Source organism: Herpailurus yagouaroundi, unplaced genomic scaffold (genome assembly GCF_014898765.1).
Source record: "Herpailurus yagouaroundi ecotype Mexico unplaced genomic scaffold, PumYag 140, whole genome shotgun sequence".
Taxonomy (NCBI): Eukaryota; Metazoa; Chordata; class Mammalia; order Carnivora; family Felidae; genus Herpailurus; species Herpailurus yagouaroundi.
The window spans coordinates 42032918-42049618 of NW_024412395.1; the positions used below are offsets into that span (position 1 = coordinate 42032918).

At 39.6% G+C, this 16701-nt stretch overlaps 1 protein-coding gene across 8 annotated transcripts in view; it reads right to left on the reverse strand.

Annotated features, from left to right (window-relative positions):
- The window catches only part of ITGB6 (integrin subunit beta 6), a 132349-nt gene that overhangs the window by 37746 nt on the left and 77902 nt on the right, over positions 1-16701 (reverse strand). For all 8 annotated transcript variants that reach the window (XM_040475164.1, XM_040475163.1, XM_040475162.1 and 5 more), the window contains one exon: positions 16391-16486. In XM_040475164.1, the coding sequence (XP_040331098.1) occupies positions 16391-16486 (96 nt within the window). The remainder of the gene's footprint in view (positions 1-16390; positions 16487-16701) is intronic.

Genomic DNA, 16701 nt, shown 5'->3' on the forward strand with positions numbered 1-16701 from the left:
TCAAAGACTTCTAAAATCCACGGATAGATCACACTCATACCAAGTGGACTCCAACTGCGATGCTTTTTGCTTCATTTGTTTTTAAATAGTTTCTATCTTCTCCTTGTTAAGCTGTAAGGTATCACTCACCTACCAATTTTCTCATTTATTCATTTACTGTTGCATTCAACAATGTCTATTAAGCAGGCTTAATATGCTGTGCTACGTCAGGAAGAGACAATCACTCTTTTTGTCAGCTGTGGTCTTCTGAGTTGCTGTGTGTTGTGAAATCAGATGACTGAATTTATTAAAAGTGTATGTAGAAATAGAAAGTAAGTTTTGACTGAAGGATTTAGGGCACCTCCTCTTCATTCAAACATAATGCTATTCTGTCTTATTCCAAAGAAGATTTAAGTAGCTTAAAACATGTACAAAAATAAGTGAAAATTAGTAATGATTATTGATTATAATCGTGATGCTATATCAATGGATCAGATCGAGGCAAGCCAAGGGGAGGAACAAATGAAGCGGGGTGACTTTAGAACACCAACATGTTCTAGGAGGTACTTGCTAGAGGTGGGTACCTGGGTTAAGTTCAGGTTTTCTACACCTCCAGGATGGAAAAACGGATGCTGCTTTTAATTGGTGGGTTCTGTAATATTCCACTTCTTTCCATGTTCCTGATTGTGTTTAAGTTTGAAGTTGATGGAAATCTGAATTCTTAAAAGTGGCAGTTGTGATTCTGCCTTGACCCTGAGTTTTATTATCGAAGGGGTCATGGACAGTAAACCAAGGAGGAACATTACTCCTATTACCCAGTGCCCCACATCACTGCCTATTGAAGGTGGGCCCCACTCTGTTTCCCTGAGTCAGGTAGAACTTGTCAAATATGAGAAAGGCACCGGTTCATTGACTTACCTTTTCAAATAAACACATGTCAAAAGGGCTGTGAAGCATGAGACCTGTGGTTAACAGCGAATACCTAAATAGGAACTTGAATTTCACTCAAGTGGAGCTGGAATGTGTGTAAATTTGACTGGTCCCAAAAGAGAAGGCAAAGGAAAACTTTAAAGCTTGACAAAGAAAGGTTTAGATCTTTTCAAAAAAGAATTTCAAGGCTCTTAGCTTTGCATACAACTGCTAGCCTTGAAAAATGTCCTGGTTTCTCCAAGGCCAAGGTATAAAGGGTACTGTCCACAAGCACTAGTTCAAGTGGCCTCTAGATTTTGGGTTAATTCTTGGTTAACACAGCCAAATCCATCTACTTCCCAAAGCATAATTATGATCCTGCATGTGGTATGACGTTTGGCGTTTGGCTATTAGGACAAGTGGTTTAACATTAATTGCATTTGCTGATTGCTACCAGAGCGAGGGTATAAAGGAGTTGGCAGCTAGAGGCAGCACCCTGTGATAACACTGACAATTGTGTAGAGGAAAACTAGTAATTAATTTCTGGATGCTGATTCCTCCCAAAAGCATTGCAAATAATTAACTAAAAACATGGACAATTTGGCTTCCTGATCTAACACTGTAAAAAATTATACTTTAAATCTTGTAGTATTATGATTACTGTAAATATCGTGTGTCAAACATCTTTCTTTCATTAAAGCCCTAAAGTGCTATTATAAATTGTTCTTATTAAACATGTTTAATGTTAGAAAAAGGATGATTTTGCATGCCTGGATGTGATAAATTATAGCGCTGTGACTGTAAAGGATAACTCTTGGATATAAGAAATGGTGAACTCTAAAAACACGATGTTTCATGAGCTAATTAGAAATGCCAGCTTCTTGGGCTTGAATTTCTTGGGCTTCAATTCCCTGTTATCTGCCCATGGGTTATCCTAATTATGGACTTTCTCCCTCTCCCACCACCATGCCACCCAGGAGTTCCTGAGGTTGCTTTTCTCATTCATGTTTGCAAAGTTGGCTTTTCCTGATTGCCTTAGTTTTCTTAACTTCCTTCATCAAACCCTATTTATTTGCTCACTGTGCCCCCACAGTGATTTCTTATTTGTCCCACGGTCTGTTTTTGCTCCTTAGAAATCTCCGCCTTGTCAAGGATAGAGGCTAAGAAGTGGACAGGGGGTGATTTAGTGGGCAGGCAACAAAAGATACAGAGGAAAATTCTTAAATTCACACATGTGCACCTGGGCTCCTCTCGGGGAGTGTCTCCAAGGTCAGTGCTTCTCGGTGTCTGGCTGCTAGAACCAGCTGTCACATGCACACCCCTACACACCTGCCACCCCAGCTATCCATGGTCAGACTACTGGTTGGCTCTTTCTTCAAAGACACTCAGACTAAAGACCTTGGCACATACTTGGCTGCCTTTGGTGCTAGAAGGGGCATTACTGATGTGATCTTCATTCTTGCGTTGACTGAACTTCCTGCTGGGTTCACTCATCTCCAGGTTTAGGTTCTGGGACATGGTTTAGTATTAACTGTATCCTAGCTGGACATCTTGATTGGGTTTCTGCCTTGGAGCCTTCTGTCCTACTACTGTGACATTCCTGCTGTGGTCTCAAAGATTCTTCACCACCTGAGACTCATAAGCCACCATTTTATATAGACCACACTACTCATGCCCCTCATCAGAGGTGGGAAGCTAGACTTGCCATATATCTGCTAGCAGCATTTTAATAAAAAATCTGTAAGACCAAATTCTTCTCTCTTTAGGCTCTATGCTTGCTTAACTCTTTCTGTGAAGCCTCATTGATATGGAGGGACTTTATGCTCAGCACTGATCGTTTTCAATATTATATTAATTAATCAACATCAGTATTTATGGCCTTAAATGATACTTACTGAATGTTTTTTGTTTGCTAAAATACATTTAGTAAAAGTTTGGCTTATATAGATTGAGAACCTATGATGTTATAGAATGTGTCCACAAATATTTTCTCTAATATCTCACTGTATATACATAGTCATTACCTAGTATATCTTCAATTAGTAGCTTCTATTCATCCATTTTCTCTCTCAGAAAATTTAATGGCAGTATAACACACATGCACAGCATACGAGTAATAAGTATACAATTCAATGGGTATTTTAAATGTAAACAAGCAGGTGTAACCACCCCAAGATCAAGAGGTAGAGAGTAATCAGCCCCCTGAATCCTCCCTTGCACTGCTTCTCAGTCATTCCCCTCCCTTAGAAGCCTAACTACTATTCTGACTTTTATTACTATAGAAGTCAGGAGAGATATCTTCATTGCCTTAAGGGTAACAAAAATGTCTTAAGTAGGACACAAAAGCACTATCTATAAAAAGGAAAAGATTGATAAATAGGACTTAAACTTAGGAATTTCCACTGTGAAAGGATGCCTTTACGAGAGTAAAAGGGAGTCACTGAGTGGGAGAAAATACATGTAATACATGCATCTGATCTGGCACCAGAATATCCAAACAACCCCTACACATCCACAAGGAAAAGACGTTTGGAAAAAAAAATGGACATGCAAGTGGCCGAAGAGTACGGCAAATTGTTCACCATCATTAATCATTAGAGAAACAGAAATTGAAACCAAAAAGAGATGCCAGCGTGCGTCTACTAGGAGGGCTACGATTTAAAAAACTGATGATGCTCTCAACTACTTGCCGGGGGAGTCTACACTGGTACAACTACTTGGCAGAACTGGCAGTAGCTGCTAATGCTGAACATGAGCTCATCCAGTGACCCAGCCATTCCACTCCTGGGTGTAACCCCCAACAGAGATGAACCTGCAACGTATGACTGCTCTGAGACAAACAAATGCACAGAGAGGCATTCATTCTTACTGCCAAGAGGGTGCTTCTGGTCATCAAGATGTCACTTAAATTGGAGAAAGTACAGATAATTCTTGAAGAGTCTCAGATCATTCAGGGATTTGGCCACAAGGGGGAATCAGTTCTTACCCAGATTCTTTCAACCTGGGTACGGACCCAGGGGAGGTGTAGACTGGCAAACTCCCCAGCACTCACAGCATGGTCTGTCTCTTCTGAATCTCCCTCCATCCCCAGGCACTGGTCTCAGGACCAGGTCTTCATGAGCCGCATTCACCAATTCTGGGAGCCACACAATGGGACGGAGAGGTCCTCACATGCCCCCGACTTCCCTGTGCACCTCCTGCCTTTTGACACCTGCATCCTCAGAAACCCAAGGCTCCTAGAACATCTGCTGTGGGGACTCTGGGACAGCCTTGGGAGAGTGACAGGAATGGACGAGGAAGGGACCACCTTGCTCTCTAGCGGAAGCAAAAAGAAATGAAGAAAAAGTTGTGGTTGTAATCACTTTCAAATGGAAAGGCTACATCTTGAAAAAATGTAGCAAGTAGCAAAAGCATAGAAGCAAAAAAAAAAATTTTTTTTTTTTTGTCCTGGGGGACTGTATTGTGCTGTTTATCTGGTCAAAAGAAAACAGCTCTTTGCTGATGATGCCTTGCTTTTGTTGAGCACTGTGCTTCTTCCAAGTTGGGGGGAGTGGGGGCCGGTAAGGGTTTGCTGAAATAAGTCCTTCTTCTGAAGGCAATCAGAAGGCTTTCTTCCCGTGAGGTCTTTCATTCTTGTGGGGTTTTATACTGCTGGTTCTCATGTTCATTATCGGTAAATGCAGGGCTCCCAGTATTATGCAAAAGTTTACCCCCAGGCTTGACTGTGTTACTAGGACACCCAAGATTCCAAAAAGAATATGTAATTGTTTCTGGCACAAGGTAGCCTGAATGTCTGTCTCTGGGTTGCATGATATCTGCTTTGCCTTCAGGCTTTCAATTGTCAGCATTCCACAGGCAGGCAGGCAGCAAAGGGAGTGTGCTAATTAGATCAGGTGCTTGATCTTGAAGTCTGCACCAGCAATGACTAGGTAGTCGCTTCGGAACTTTTGAGCACTACCTGTCTTTCTTCCAGTCTGCCCTGGAATGTAATTATCTTGTCAGCCAAGAAGCAGCAGCACACAGCTGAACGAGTGCTCGGCAGCAGTGACAGAGTGATAAGGGAAGACGAATGGACCCACCGTGCATGACTGTTCTGAGACAAACAAATGCACAGAGAGGCATTGGAGAATGGAGACTTCGAGAACAAAGAGGCTACACCGAGTATTTGTTGCTGAGGATACTTCACATGGTCCCTTAATAAGATTACCCTGCATTTTGAGAGGGATTGTAGACCTTTGTTGGCAAATGCAAGTCCCAAAGCTTTAGAAAGCTCTTTTAAAATGGGCAGCTGTGTTGGCTTCAGTAGCAGCTTATGTGCTTTGCAGACCAACCGGCAGGTAATAAAACATTGAAAGATGACTAGTAGGAAAACAAGGAAGGGGACCAAAAAATAGAAAGCAGGTGTAGATACAAGGGCTGCTAAAGAGGTATCAGCAGCCCTTGCTGCTAGAAGGGTGTTGGGTGGACCAGTAGCAGTAGCAGCAGCAGCATCTGGAAGCATCTGGAGAAATGCAAAATCTCACTTTAATTTTTTGAGGACCCTCCATTTGGTTTTCCATAGTGGCTGAAGCAATTTACGCTTCCACCAACAGTGCAGGAGGATTCTCTTTGCTCCACATCCTTGCCAACACTTGTCAGTTCTTATCTGTTTGATGATAGCCATTCTGAAAGGTGTGAGGTGATATCTCATTGTGGTTTTGATTTGCATTTTTCTGATGATTAGTGGTGTTGTGTATCCTTTCCTGTGCCTATTGGTCATCTGCCTATCTTCTCTGGAAAAATGTCTATTCAAGTCCTCTGCCCATTTTTGAAAAAGTGTTTATGTTTATTTTTTGTTTGTTTTGCTATTAAATTCTTTACATATTGTATACTCTTGTATGCATTCTTCATATATTTTGGATATTAACTATCGGATATATCTATTGGATATGTCTATTACATATATCCAATGTAACTATTGGATATTAATTATTTGGATGTATCACCTCACACTTTGTAGAATGGCTATCATCAAAAAGACAAGAACTAACAAGTGTTGGTGAGGATATATATATATATATATATATATGATGGAATATTACTTGGCCATAAAAAAGGAATCTTGCCATTTGCAGCAATATGGATGGACCTTCAGAGCATTATGCTAAATGAAATAAGTTAAGCAAAGAAAGACAAATACCATATGATTTAATCAAATCAAAATAAAACAAAACAAACAAAAATGCCAAGCTCATAGATTCAGAGAACACATTGGTAGTTGCAAGAGAAGAGAAGGGATGGTGGGGGAGTGAAATGGGTAAGGGGAGTCAAAAAGTACAAACTTCCAGTTATAAAATAAATATTTCATGGGGAAGTAACGCACAGCATGACAACTATGGTTAATAATACTATATTGCATATTTTGGAAGCTGCTAACACAGTAAATCTTGAAAGTTCTCATCACAAGAAAAAAATTTTGAAATTATGTATGGTGATGGATGTTAACTAAATTTATCTTAGTGATCATTTTGCAATGTATACAAATATTGAAATATACAACTGAAACTAATGTAATGTTCTACATCAATTATATCTCAATTAAAAAAAAATTTTTTTAAAGTTTTTATTTATTTTTGAGACAGAGAGAGACAGACCATGAGCAGGTGAGGGGCAGAGAGAGAGGGAGACACAGAATCCGAGGCAGACTCCAGGCTCTGAGCTGTCAGCACAGAGCCAGATGCGAGGCTTGAACTCAGGGACTGTGAGATCATGACCTGAGCCGAAGTCAGATGCTCAACCAACTGAGCCACCCAGGCGCCCCAATTATATCTCAAATTTTTTTTAAAAAAGAAGAAATGCAAAACCTCAGAACCCATCCTAGACCTGAATCAGAGTTGGTATTTGTTTGTTTCTTTGTTCTTTGAGACAGAGAGAGAGAGAGAGAAAGAGAGCATGCACGCAGGGGAGGGGCAGAGAGACAGGGAGAGTAAGAATCCCAAGCAGGCTCCATGCTGTCAGCGTGGAGCCTGATGTAGGGCTAGACCTCAAGAACTGTGAGATCATGTCCTGAGCTGAAACCAAGAAATTGGATGCTTAACCAACTGAGCCACCCAGGCGCCCCAGAGTTGGTGTTTTAATAAGCTCCCTGAGTGATTGGAAACACCAGAGGAACTTAAAAACAAAACAAAACACTGATGCCTGGGCCTCAGCCTTAGAGATACTGAATTAATCAGATCAGGGTGTGGCCTGGGTACTGGGTTTTTTAGAAAGCTCCCTGTGCGATTTTAATGAACATCAATGTTTAAGAATGGCAGATATAGAACAGTCTGTCTATACCATTCCTGTTGTCAAGCAGATGCTTCCAGGAAGGGCTATGGTAATTTGGAAAATAAAGTTTTTATTTATTTATTTAGTTAGTTATTTAGTTAGTTCGTTGGTTAGTTGTTATGTTTTTAAACCTGTACACCCATAATTTGTAAGGGATCCTCAGTTGGTCATACACCTGTGACATCCATTCTGTACTCAAGAACAAAAGTGGTGTTTTTGAATGCCTAATGCCCATGGAATAATAACATGCTTACTTCCCTAGGCCTTCAAGACTGAAGTATCTAGTGTTAGCCTATGTTATCTACTCCATCCTCTTCTATCCTAGCTCATATCAGTCTGACTAGCCTTTCTTCCGTTTCTCGAACAAATTGAGTGCTGGGTCCTTTGCTGCCTCAGGGCCTTTGCACATGCCTTCTCCTCTTGAAAACTCCTCAACCTTTTGGTTGCTGCTTTATAGTCACCTTTTGAAAGGGGTCTTCCCTGAAGATCCTATAGAAGTAAAGTCTCACCTTCTCCTCTTTCATTTTTCTCCATTGCTACACACTACTCTTCCATTTTTTAGTAATATTTTCAAAATTTTAGTCCCAAATATTGCACTGGAACATACTAATACTAACAAAATTATATATTACTTATTTGTAATTCAAATTGGATGCCCTGTATTTTTATGTGCTAAATCTGGCAATCTTACAGAAAAAGTATGTGAATTTCTGAATAAATAAATAAAGTGTGCCCAAACTGTTCATTCAGGCTCAATAAAATGTTCTACTTCGAGAATTTTCTGTTTATTTATTGAAGATTCAATACCATAAAGGCAACAAAATATTAAACTATGTTATAATTAATAGTAACCCCTTTGTAGCATGTTTTTGGCTCTTTCAGGTAATGAAGCATAATATTAAAATGCATAACCCTCCCAAACTTCTCTGTGTCCAGGGACTGTCAGTTTAACTTGTCCATTGTGCCTTGATGCCCTATGTAATCTGTAAAAGGCTATGGTGGAGAATGCTTGGTTGTGGCTACACACCTGTGTGGTGATCCGTGTCAAAGGGAGCTTCCTTTAAGCATTGCTAGAATTTGGGCCAGCTGCACAGACATGGACGGAGTGGCCAACTGTAAGCATAGGAAAGGTTTCAGGGGATAAATGTGTAGCTGAGTTTAGTGAGAGTCCCTGAATTCTGTGAGGCTCTGAGAAAGCATAGAGTAGAGCAACTGCACAGCTTTAAGCACTTTGTGGTATGGAGAGGCACCTTTGAAGAAACTGAATTTGTTCACAGATATTGGAGTCCTCACCCAAAGGGCACTTTCAAGGGATAAGAAAAGGGATACTGGAAATAATTTGTTGGTTCTTGTTAAGGCCATCACATGGATGCATAAAAAAGTAACTAAGTATCATTTGAATATGTAAACAATGTAACCTAGTAGTTAATGTAAAAATATAGTAATTGTGGATGTTCTGGGGCTGCTGGTGGGAGGGGAGCAGGTTTGTTTTTATTTTAAAGCAGACACCCTCTATGTATGGCAACCACAGATTTGGAATGTTTTAGAAGACCTTGATTTCATCTAATGTGATTCTTGTCAATAAAAGTGATTGTTTGACATATAACTAAAAGCAATTTAATTTTCATGCCTTTATAAGGCTATAAATGTACAAACTCATTCAAAAAATCTGAACCTACTTAATATGTACTGTATGATGCCAATTATGTTAAAATATGTAAAGGAATGCAAAAAAAGAGAAGACTTATTTTAAAATGTCAAGAATGGTTAGCTGTGTCTGAATGGTGAGTTTATGAGTGATCTTTATTTTCTGCTTTGTGCTTTTCTGGATGCACCTCCCCCACCTCTTTGGGGGCAAATAACATGTATTAATTTTGTCATCAGAAAAAGAGTAAAGTATGTGGTGGGTTTTGTTTGTTTGTTTGGTTGGTTGGTTTTGGCCATACTCCCACACTGTTGGTAGGAGAGTAGCTGATACGGCCACTTTGGAAAGCTTGGACACATCCGGGAGAGTTGAAGATGCCATTTCTTGTGACCCCGAGACTTCAATTCTAGACATGCATCCTCCATAGAGAACACATGTACAAGCATGAGCATGGGTGTGACATTTGCCATGCTTTACCAACTGGGCGTGATCCATGCTCCCAGCTACAGAATGAACACACTACAGGTTGTACACTCGATGGATTGTCCATGGCAGTGGAACAGAGTACAGTAGAGTTATATGCATCTCTGCAGACAAGCCTCAAAAACGTAACATTGAGCACTACAATATGAATGTACTTAATGTCACAGAACTGCGTATTTAAACATGGTTAGAATGGCAAATTTAGCTTAGGTGTGTTTTACCCTCACAACCCATCCCCAAACATAACATGGAGTCAAAAAGAAAATTGTCAAAGTAATACGTACAGCATGAAGTTAAACTTGTAAGCCAAGATTATGTAATTGTTTATGGATCCATATATATTTTAATGGTACAAAAAATAAACATGAGAACGATAAACACTAAGTTCAGGACATTGGTTACTTCTATGGAGGAAAAGAGGGGAGTGGCATCAGAGTTGCACAGGTATACAGCAGGCAACTGTATCTAGAATGTCTTACGTCTTTAAAAAATCTGAAGCAAATATGGCGGCAAAATGTTAAGATTTGAGAAGGCTGGACAGTAGATGCGTGGGTGTCATTATATGACTCTATTTTTCTGTGTACTTGAACTGTATCATCATAAAAACCTACAGTCTTTGTTAGACCAGGTGTCCCCTTTGTCTCTTAGGCTGGAACTGCAGATGGTGATTCCCATAGACAGTAGCTGCTGTTTAAAGGATGTGTTGACCAATGGCATGATGCTCCCTGACTGTGTGGCCTGTTTTTACCACTCAGAATCCAACAGTCTCTCTTTTTTTCAAGTCCACCCATTTTTAAATTGCTCTATTTGTCTAAACTAACAGCAACAGTAAAGGGCCCTAGATGAAGTGTGCACTGATTTTAAAGGATTCTGCCATTTTTAAGAATTCCACCTATTCATCTGTTCATCTGTCAGGCAGCTCGGCTCCACCCTTAGGCTCTCTGCTTTTACAGCTCAGTGACTTTCAAAGTTGGTGACTGTGTTTAAAAGGCGGCTTCTTTGGTGGTCTAGTAGTTAGGGACTGGCATGTCCTTTCACTATAGCAGCCCAGGTTACAGTGTTACTTAACTCAGTGATTGGGGCTATAGATTCAAAGTGCCTTGGTTCGAATCCCAGCCTACACAGGCAACTTGCTTTATTTTGAGTTCTTTTATTATTTACTTTAATTTATTTGGTCCAATTTTTATTTTTTTATTCTATTTGGGTTTATTTGGGGTCCATAAAATGGAGATTAAATGATAAAATGAGTTAAAATATATAACCCCAAGCTGCCACCTAATGCACCCTCAGCAAACCTTCCCTATGATTCTCATAGTCATAGTTACAGAACATCTTGGCTCTCAGTTTTCCACCACTATAAAGTGAAGGTCTTAGCTCAACACTATCATACTGTTAGTATCAAAGCTAGTTTTATGATGGCCAATTAGTTTACTCCCCATTCTAACAAAGATGGTGAGTGAAAAAAGTGAAAACATTGACAGACATGCAAACTCTGACCCCTCATCAAAACTCTGCCTTGGATAGGGGCACTTGTACCCCAATGTTTATAGCAGCACTTTCAACAATAGCCAAATTGTGGAAAGAGCCTAAATGTCCATCAACTGATGAATGGATAAAGAAATTGTGGTTTATGTACACAATGGAATAGTACGTGGCAATGAGAAAGAATGAAATTTGGTCTTTTGTAGCAACATGGGTGGAGCTGGAGAGTGCTATGCTAAGTGAAATAAGCCATACAGAGAAGGACAGATACCGTATGTTTTCATTCTTATGTGGATCCCGAGAAACTTAACAGAAACCCATGGGGGAGGGGAAGGAAAAAATAAAAAAGAGGTTAGAGTGGGAGAGAGCCAAAGCATAAGAGACTCTTAAAAACTGAGAACAAACTGAGGGTTGATGCGGGGGTGGGAGGGAGGGGAGGGTGGGTGATGGGTATTGAAGAGGGCATCTTTTGGGATGAGCACTGGGTGTTGTATGGAAACCAATTTGACAATAAATTTCATATATTAAAAAAAAAAAAAAAAAAAACCTCTGCCTTGGGGTGCCTTTCCAGAACATAACCTCTAAAATGCCCTCATCCCGTTCTTTAGGCAAATTATTGGTCTACAAGTCTACTAATGCTCTGTGACACTTCTTAAGGTAGGCACTGTGTCTTATCCTTCTCTGTACTCAAAAATGAAGGGAAGTTCTAATGAAATGCTTGATGAATGAATGAATGAATGAATGAATGCATGCATGCATTCAATAGCATCTTGGTTCTATTGATATGCTAGATATCCTGGGTGTTGTGTAAATCTTAAAATATTTAGGCCTTGTATTGAAATTCCATTTTGTATTTGTTCATGGGCTGGCCTAATAGAGCATCTCATTAAAACCCTACTTTAAGTCTGAATCTTCTCTTTCCTCTCTCTTTTTTTTTTTTTTTACCTTTGTGTTTATTTACTGGATTATGAGTCTTTGAGTTCTTTAGAAGAAAAGTACTATGTGTAAACTAAGGGTAACTACTGATGACTTTTCATGGTTATAATTTATTAATTAGTCTGGAAAATGCTTCTAACAACTTTGTGCTGATAATCTGAGGACATGAGTTTTATTTCCAAATCTTCCCTCTCTAAGAGCTATTTTTATTAATGAGGAAAGTATAGGCTGGCTCTCCTCAGTCTTATTCCCAGATATCATCAATTGAAGAGAAATAAAAATCCTTTTCCATTACACTTGAATTAAGAGCAATTTGTTAACTGTGTGGGGATTTCTCATAATTCAGAAGTTCTCTTTTTATTCCTAGATGATTTTATATTCACTAAAAGCATAAATTTGGAATACTTCATTACAAGATGGGGTTGATAGGATAAAGAACAATTTTTTTCATACATGCTTAAAAATTAGCTATATTATGGCTAGCTGAACTTTGTGCATAGATCATTGGAATTCATGGTGATTTCCCTTCTTCAGGTTCAGAGTCATTGACTACTAAGGCTGGAGGTCATCCAGTTCAGTCCTTTTATTTTGTCAAAACTGAGGCCAGAGAAAAAGGGATTTTCATCAGAGCAAAATCGTTTTGATCTTTTCCAATAGTGAACATTATAAAACAAAACAATAATAGAACAGGATATCACAGAGCAAAAGGGCTCAATTTTTGCTTTATCTCCCTCTTTAATTCTCTGCCTCCTTTCAACTCTCTTGCTGCAGTGAAAAGCTCAAAAGATAAGCAAAAAAGGAAAGAAGGGGTGATATAAAAACTGGGTTATTGATCTTAAAAAATTGAAACTTGCATACGATAGGTTATATTCACAAGCCACACAAGCTCTTAGCATGTTGTGGCTATACTTTATGCTGGTTCTTAGATAACAATGACCAGCAAATAGGGGTAACTGCTCAGGGGTTTTCCTTTTGTGGCTTAGCGAGAAGGCTCTTGAACTTATCCAACGGGTTGGTCCCAGGAGTGATGGCAGTGTTCCTTTCCCCTGGTGCCATCTGGGTCCAAGGGCCAGAGATGGGGGAGGGGGCAGCCAGGGCTGCAAATGACTGTAGCTCTGGGTCAGGCACACCCACACCTGCTCTTATACATGGGCTCCCTCAACTTCCACAGGTATTTGTCACACAAAATTCCAAATTACTATTTAGAAACTTTGACCCAAATTGACTAAAGATGAAAATCTATTGTGTATCGAGAAATAGCCTAAACAGAAAGATGAGCAAAACCCACCATTCTCCTCAAAGAGGTGATAATTGAGGGCTTTTCACTTCCAGAGGGAAGGGCCCTTTGGTGGTATTAAAACCTGCATGGGTGGGGCTCCTGGGTGGCTCAGTCCCTTAAGCAGCAGACTTCCGCTCAGGTCCTATCTCACAGTTCCTGGGTTCCAGCCCTGTTTCATGCTCTGTGCAAACGGCTCAGAGACTGGAGCCTGCTTCAGATTCTTTGTCTCCCTCTCTCTCTTCCTCTCTCCTGCTTGGACTCTGTCTCTCTCAAAAAACAAACAAACAAGCAAACAAACAAAACCCTGCATGGGTGTCCTGTCCCTATACTTTAGATATATCACTCTGTCCTATTACCAATAGGGACATCAATCAGCAGTCATAAATGTTAGCAACTAAACTGGACGTGTCTATTACTAATACGTCTTGTTTGCTTTCTAATGTTTCAACATTTCATTGTAAATACTAGGTTATATATTAATTATCATTATCGACTTAACAAAACTCATCTTTTCCAGCCAGATGTGAACATTTTGAAAGATTAGAATATCTTAAAGTCTTGTAAATAATTCCAGGTGATTAATAACATGATTTGACAATGTAGTTAAGAATGCTAATTTAATTGCTTTTTATATCAATATCTCACTAGGAAGGAGAGACTAGTCAAATTAGACAATTGGGCTTTAGTAGCCTGATACTATCTTAATGTAAATTAAGAGTAAACATTTGAAAACAATAGAGGAGCTAAAAAAATTTTTTTTAAGCTTGGGTAATTGAATCCTGATTCAAAATGGTATTTACCACTAGAATGTAATATGCTACCTACTGCTCAGTCTATTATCTATCATTATCTTTTGAACCCTATAATTGGACAAACAGGCAACTATTCATAATAATAAGTTTGTTCAAAATCATCCTTTTGCTGGAGTCTGGGGTGCACTCTGCAGTCATATTGAACTGAAGGCAAAACTGCTTACTTTATCCTTTCCATTGTTTGTTCTTCTTTGTTACCACAAAGCACAGCAACGCTGCACATCTGGACCGTCCGGAGCATCTTCCCAAAATTACAAAACAAAAACCTATAATTTTTTTCCTGCATTCCATGAATGGGCAACATAAATCATATTTGCTACAAGATGGGCCACCATTGAATCGGAGCCATCCTGTGCCCAGAGTGTATGCACATAGCTATGCTTAACACAGAACTGGGGTACACAAATTGCCTTTTGGAATTTCCATTAGATCTAACCACGTATTTATCCTATCACTGGTTTTATTTTTCAGTGATTCTTTAGTAGTTATATCCCTTCTATCACAGCTGTCCAAACATCAAGTTGTGCAGGGCTCCACCTCACATTGGGCTCCTTCTAAGAGATTTAAATGGAAAGGCAACACAAGCCATTATTGGTTTATTTTCAGTTTTCATTATCAATAAAACAAGAGATCAGCATTTTCATGCTGTGTGAAGCCTTCAGGGAAGTGCAATGTCGCTGTCATTATTCTTAGGCCAGACTGCCGCCTGCCCCGACTAATGCAGATGGGATGATGAATCCATCAAAATAGAGATAAAATGATGAAAGAAAGCATCAGAGTCAGAGAGTGGGCTTCTGCCCTGGTCTGCTGCATGGCTCCCTGACAATGTCCCTTTGAATTTAGTGGAGCCTGGATGGTAAAGACCACAGATCATGACAGAACATAAATTCGCCTCATAATGAGATTAGGAGGCAGGCAAAATAAATGTCCTGCTGTTAAATGAGAGCCAGGCTCTAATCTGGTGTTTTCCTTGGAAATGATCATTTCCTTTGCAACAGGGGAACCGTCGGCCCAACTAACTTAAATCTGACAGATTCTGTTTTGCCACATGGTTATTTTTCATCTTCTTCTGTCTTTTGGTAGCAGTTTTGAGGAGGCGTGTAAATGAGTTGTGAGTCTTAAAGACTATTACCGAAGTGAGTTATGGACGACTATGTTCATGATCATCAGTTGTATTTCTCTGACTCCCCTTTTAAGAAAAGTTCTGTGCAACTCCCCTTCCCCCTTCTAAACAGAACCAGGCTTTGGAGGAGGTGTTGTGACCCCCAGGGTCCTCTCGCTCTACCCTTAAGGATCAAAGGCAGAATAGACTCACTATTGTATTTGGGGTATTTTTTTTTTTTTAATCTTAACCGCAACTCTACTACTTAAAACCACTGGAAACAGGTATCACATACTAAAGAGCCTTAAAAAAATGCCCAGATCAGGTGAACCCACATGGTCTCTGAGTAGAACAAAGGCCTTGAGTATGCAGCTTGATTGCAAAGCACTTTTTTGGTTTTCAGCAGAAGGCAATCTCACCTGGAGTACAATACCCTCCTCTCATTAAAAATGCAAGATAGGATCTCCTCCTGGATCCTTTCTATAGAACCTGATGCAAGTTCATGGGCTGCACTGTCCTTAGCAGTGAGTGGCATTTAATCAAAGCCTTCTGTGAAATAATGTCAGAGTTTCCCGAGCCCTGTAAAGTCACCAAGAGAGTTAAGAGGTCCTTTAAAAAGGAATGGGAGATCGGACTCTGAACTTAGGAGTATTTAAAGCTTCTGCATAGAAGAAGGCACAGACAATTTAATGTACACCTAGTTTCTCTACATTTTCTCAGGTCCGGGCTAGAGATTCCTTACTTCTCTGTGAAACTGCCCAACAGGAATAAGTCATTTGCTAGCATCCTGATATATGGTATTCTGACATATTGTTTTTTAGGCTGGAATAAACCCACAGAAATCTTTTGTGTTTACATATGCATTTTACAGTGTATGCAGTGGTTTACAAACACTAGCGCATCTAATGAAACAGTTTCCTTTCTGCGTCTGGTGTTTCCATCCAAAAACTTAAACTGCAAACCCAGCTACTATGAAGGAGAAAATATATTTGTGGCCCAATTTAACAAGCTTTTCCCTTTTACCTTTCTTACTTCTCAATGGTTTGAACTGTATCGCTACTTGTATATTTTCTATGCCTTGATTTGTAGATGTCTGAAAGTTTCAAGCCAATTCTGCTCCCTTGCTCTGTTAACTCCCCTCCTTGTCACATGAAACAGTCCAAGGGAAGACAGACTTTCTGTTAAGTAGGTGCTCCCATGTTCCCTGGTGCTCTCTTACAACTCACCTTGTCATTCCTTAATTCTTTCTTCCCTGCCCCACCAGATCTCTCCCCCATTCTCCACGGCACCCCTGGATTTGTAATTTAAATTGCAAACAGTAACGTTACCAAGTGTCCAGCATATCTGTCACATGTTAATGATTTTCTGATAGCAACCCATGCATTGAACTGAGTTCATGCTGAAGTTCCACGTCCAATACTTTCCCTGAAGGAATTCCCCAAATGATGTTTGCTTACCTCATATAAATGAACTTGTTCTTGGGTTACAGCAAAGATTAATAACACGTTATTTTGCACCAGTTTATCAATGAGTTGTCCAATTGTTGGATATTCCTAAAATTGACATATAGATTTTAAGTGTCATCTTAACACAAGAGTGTAAAATAAAGAAAGGAGTATTTCTTTCAAAGATATCATACTGAGTTTGGCATTTCAGTTTGGTTCTAAGTAAACAAATACACAATTAGCATCACTCACTCAATTGGTTTAATAATTGTTTCCTAAATCTTGCAAATCGAATTAATTCCAGAGAGTCAGTGCCTGGCAAT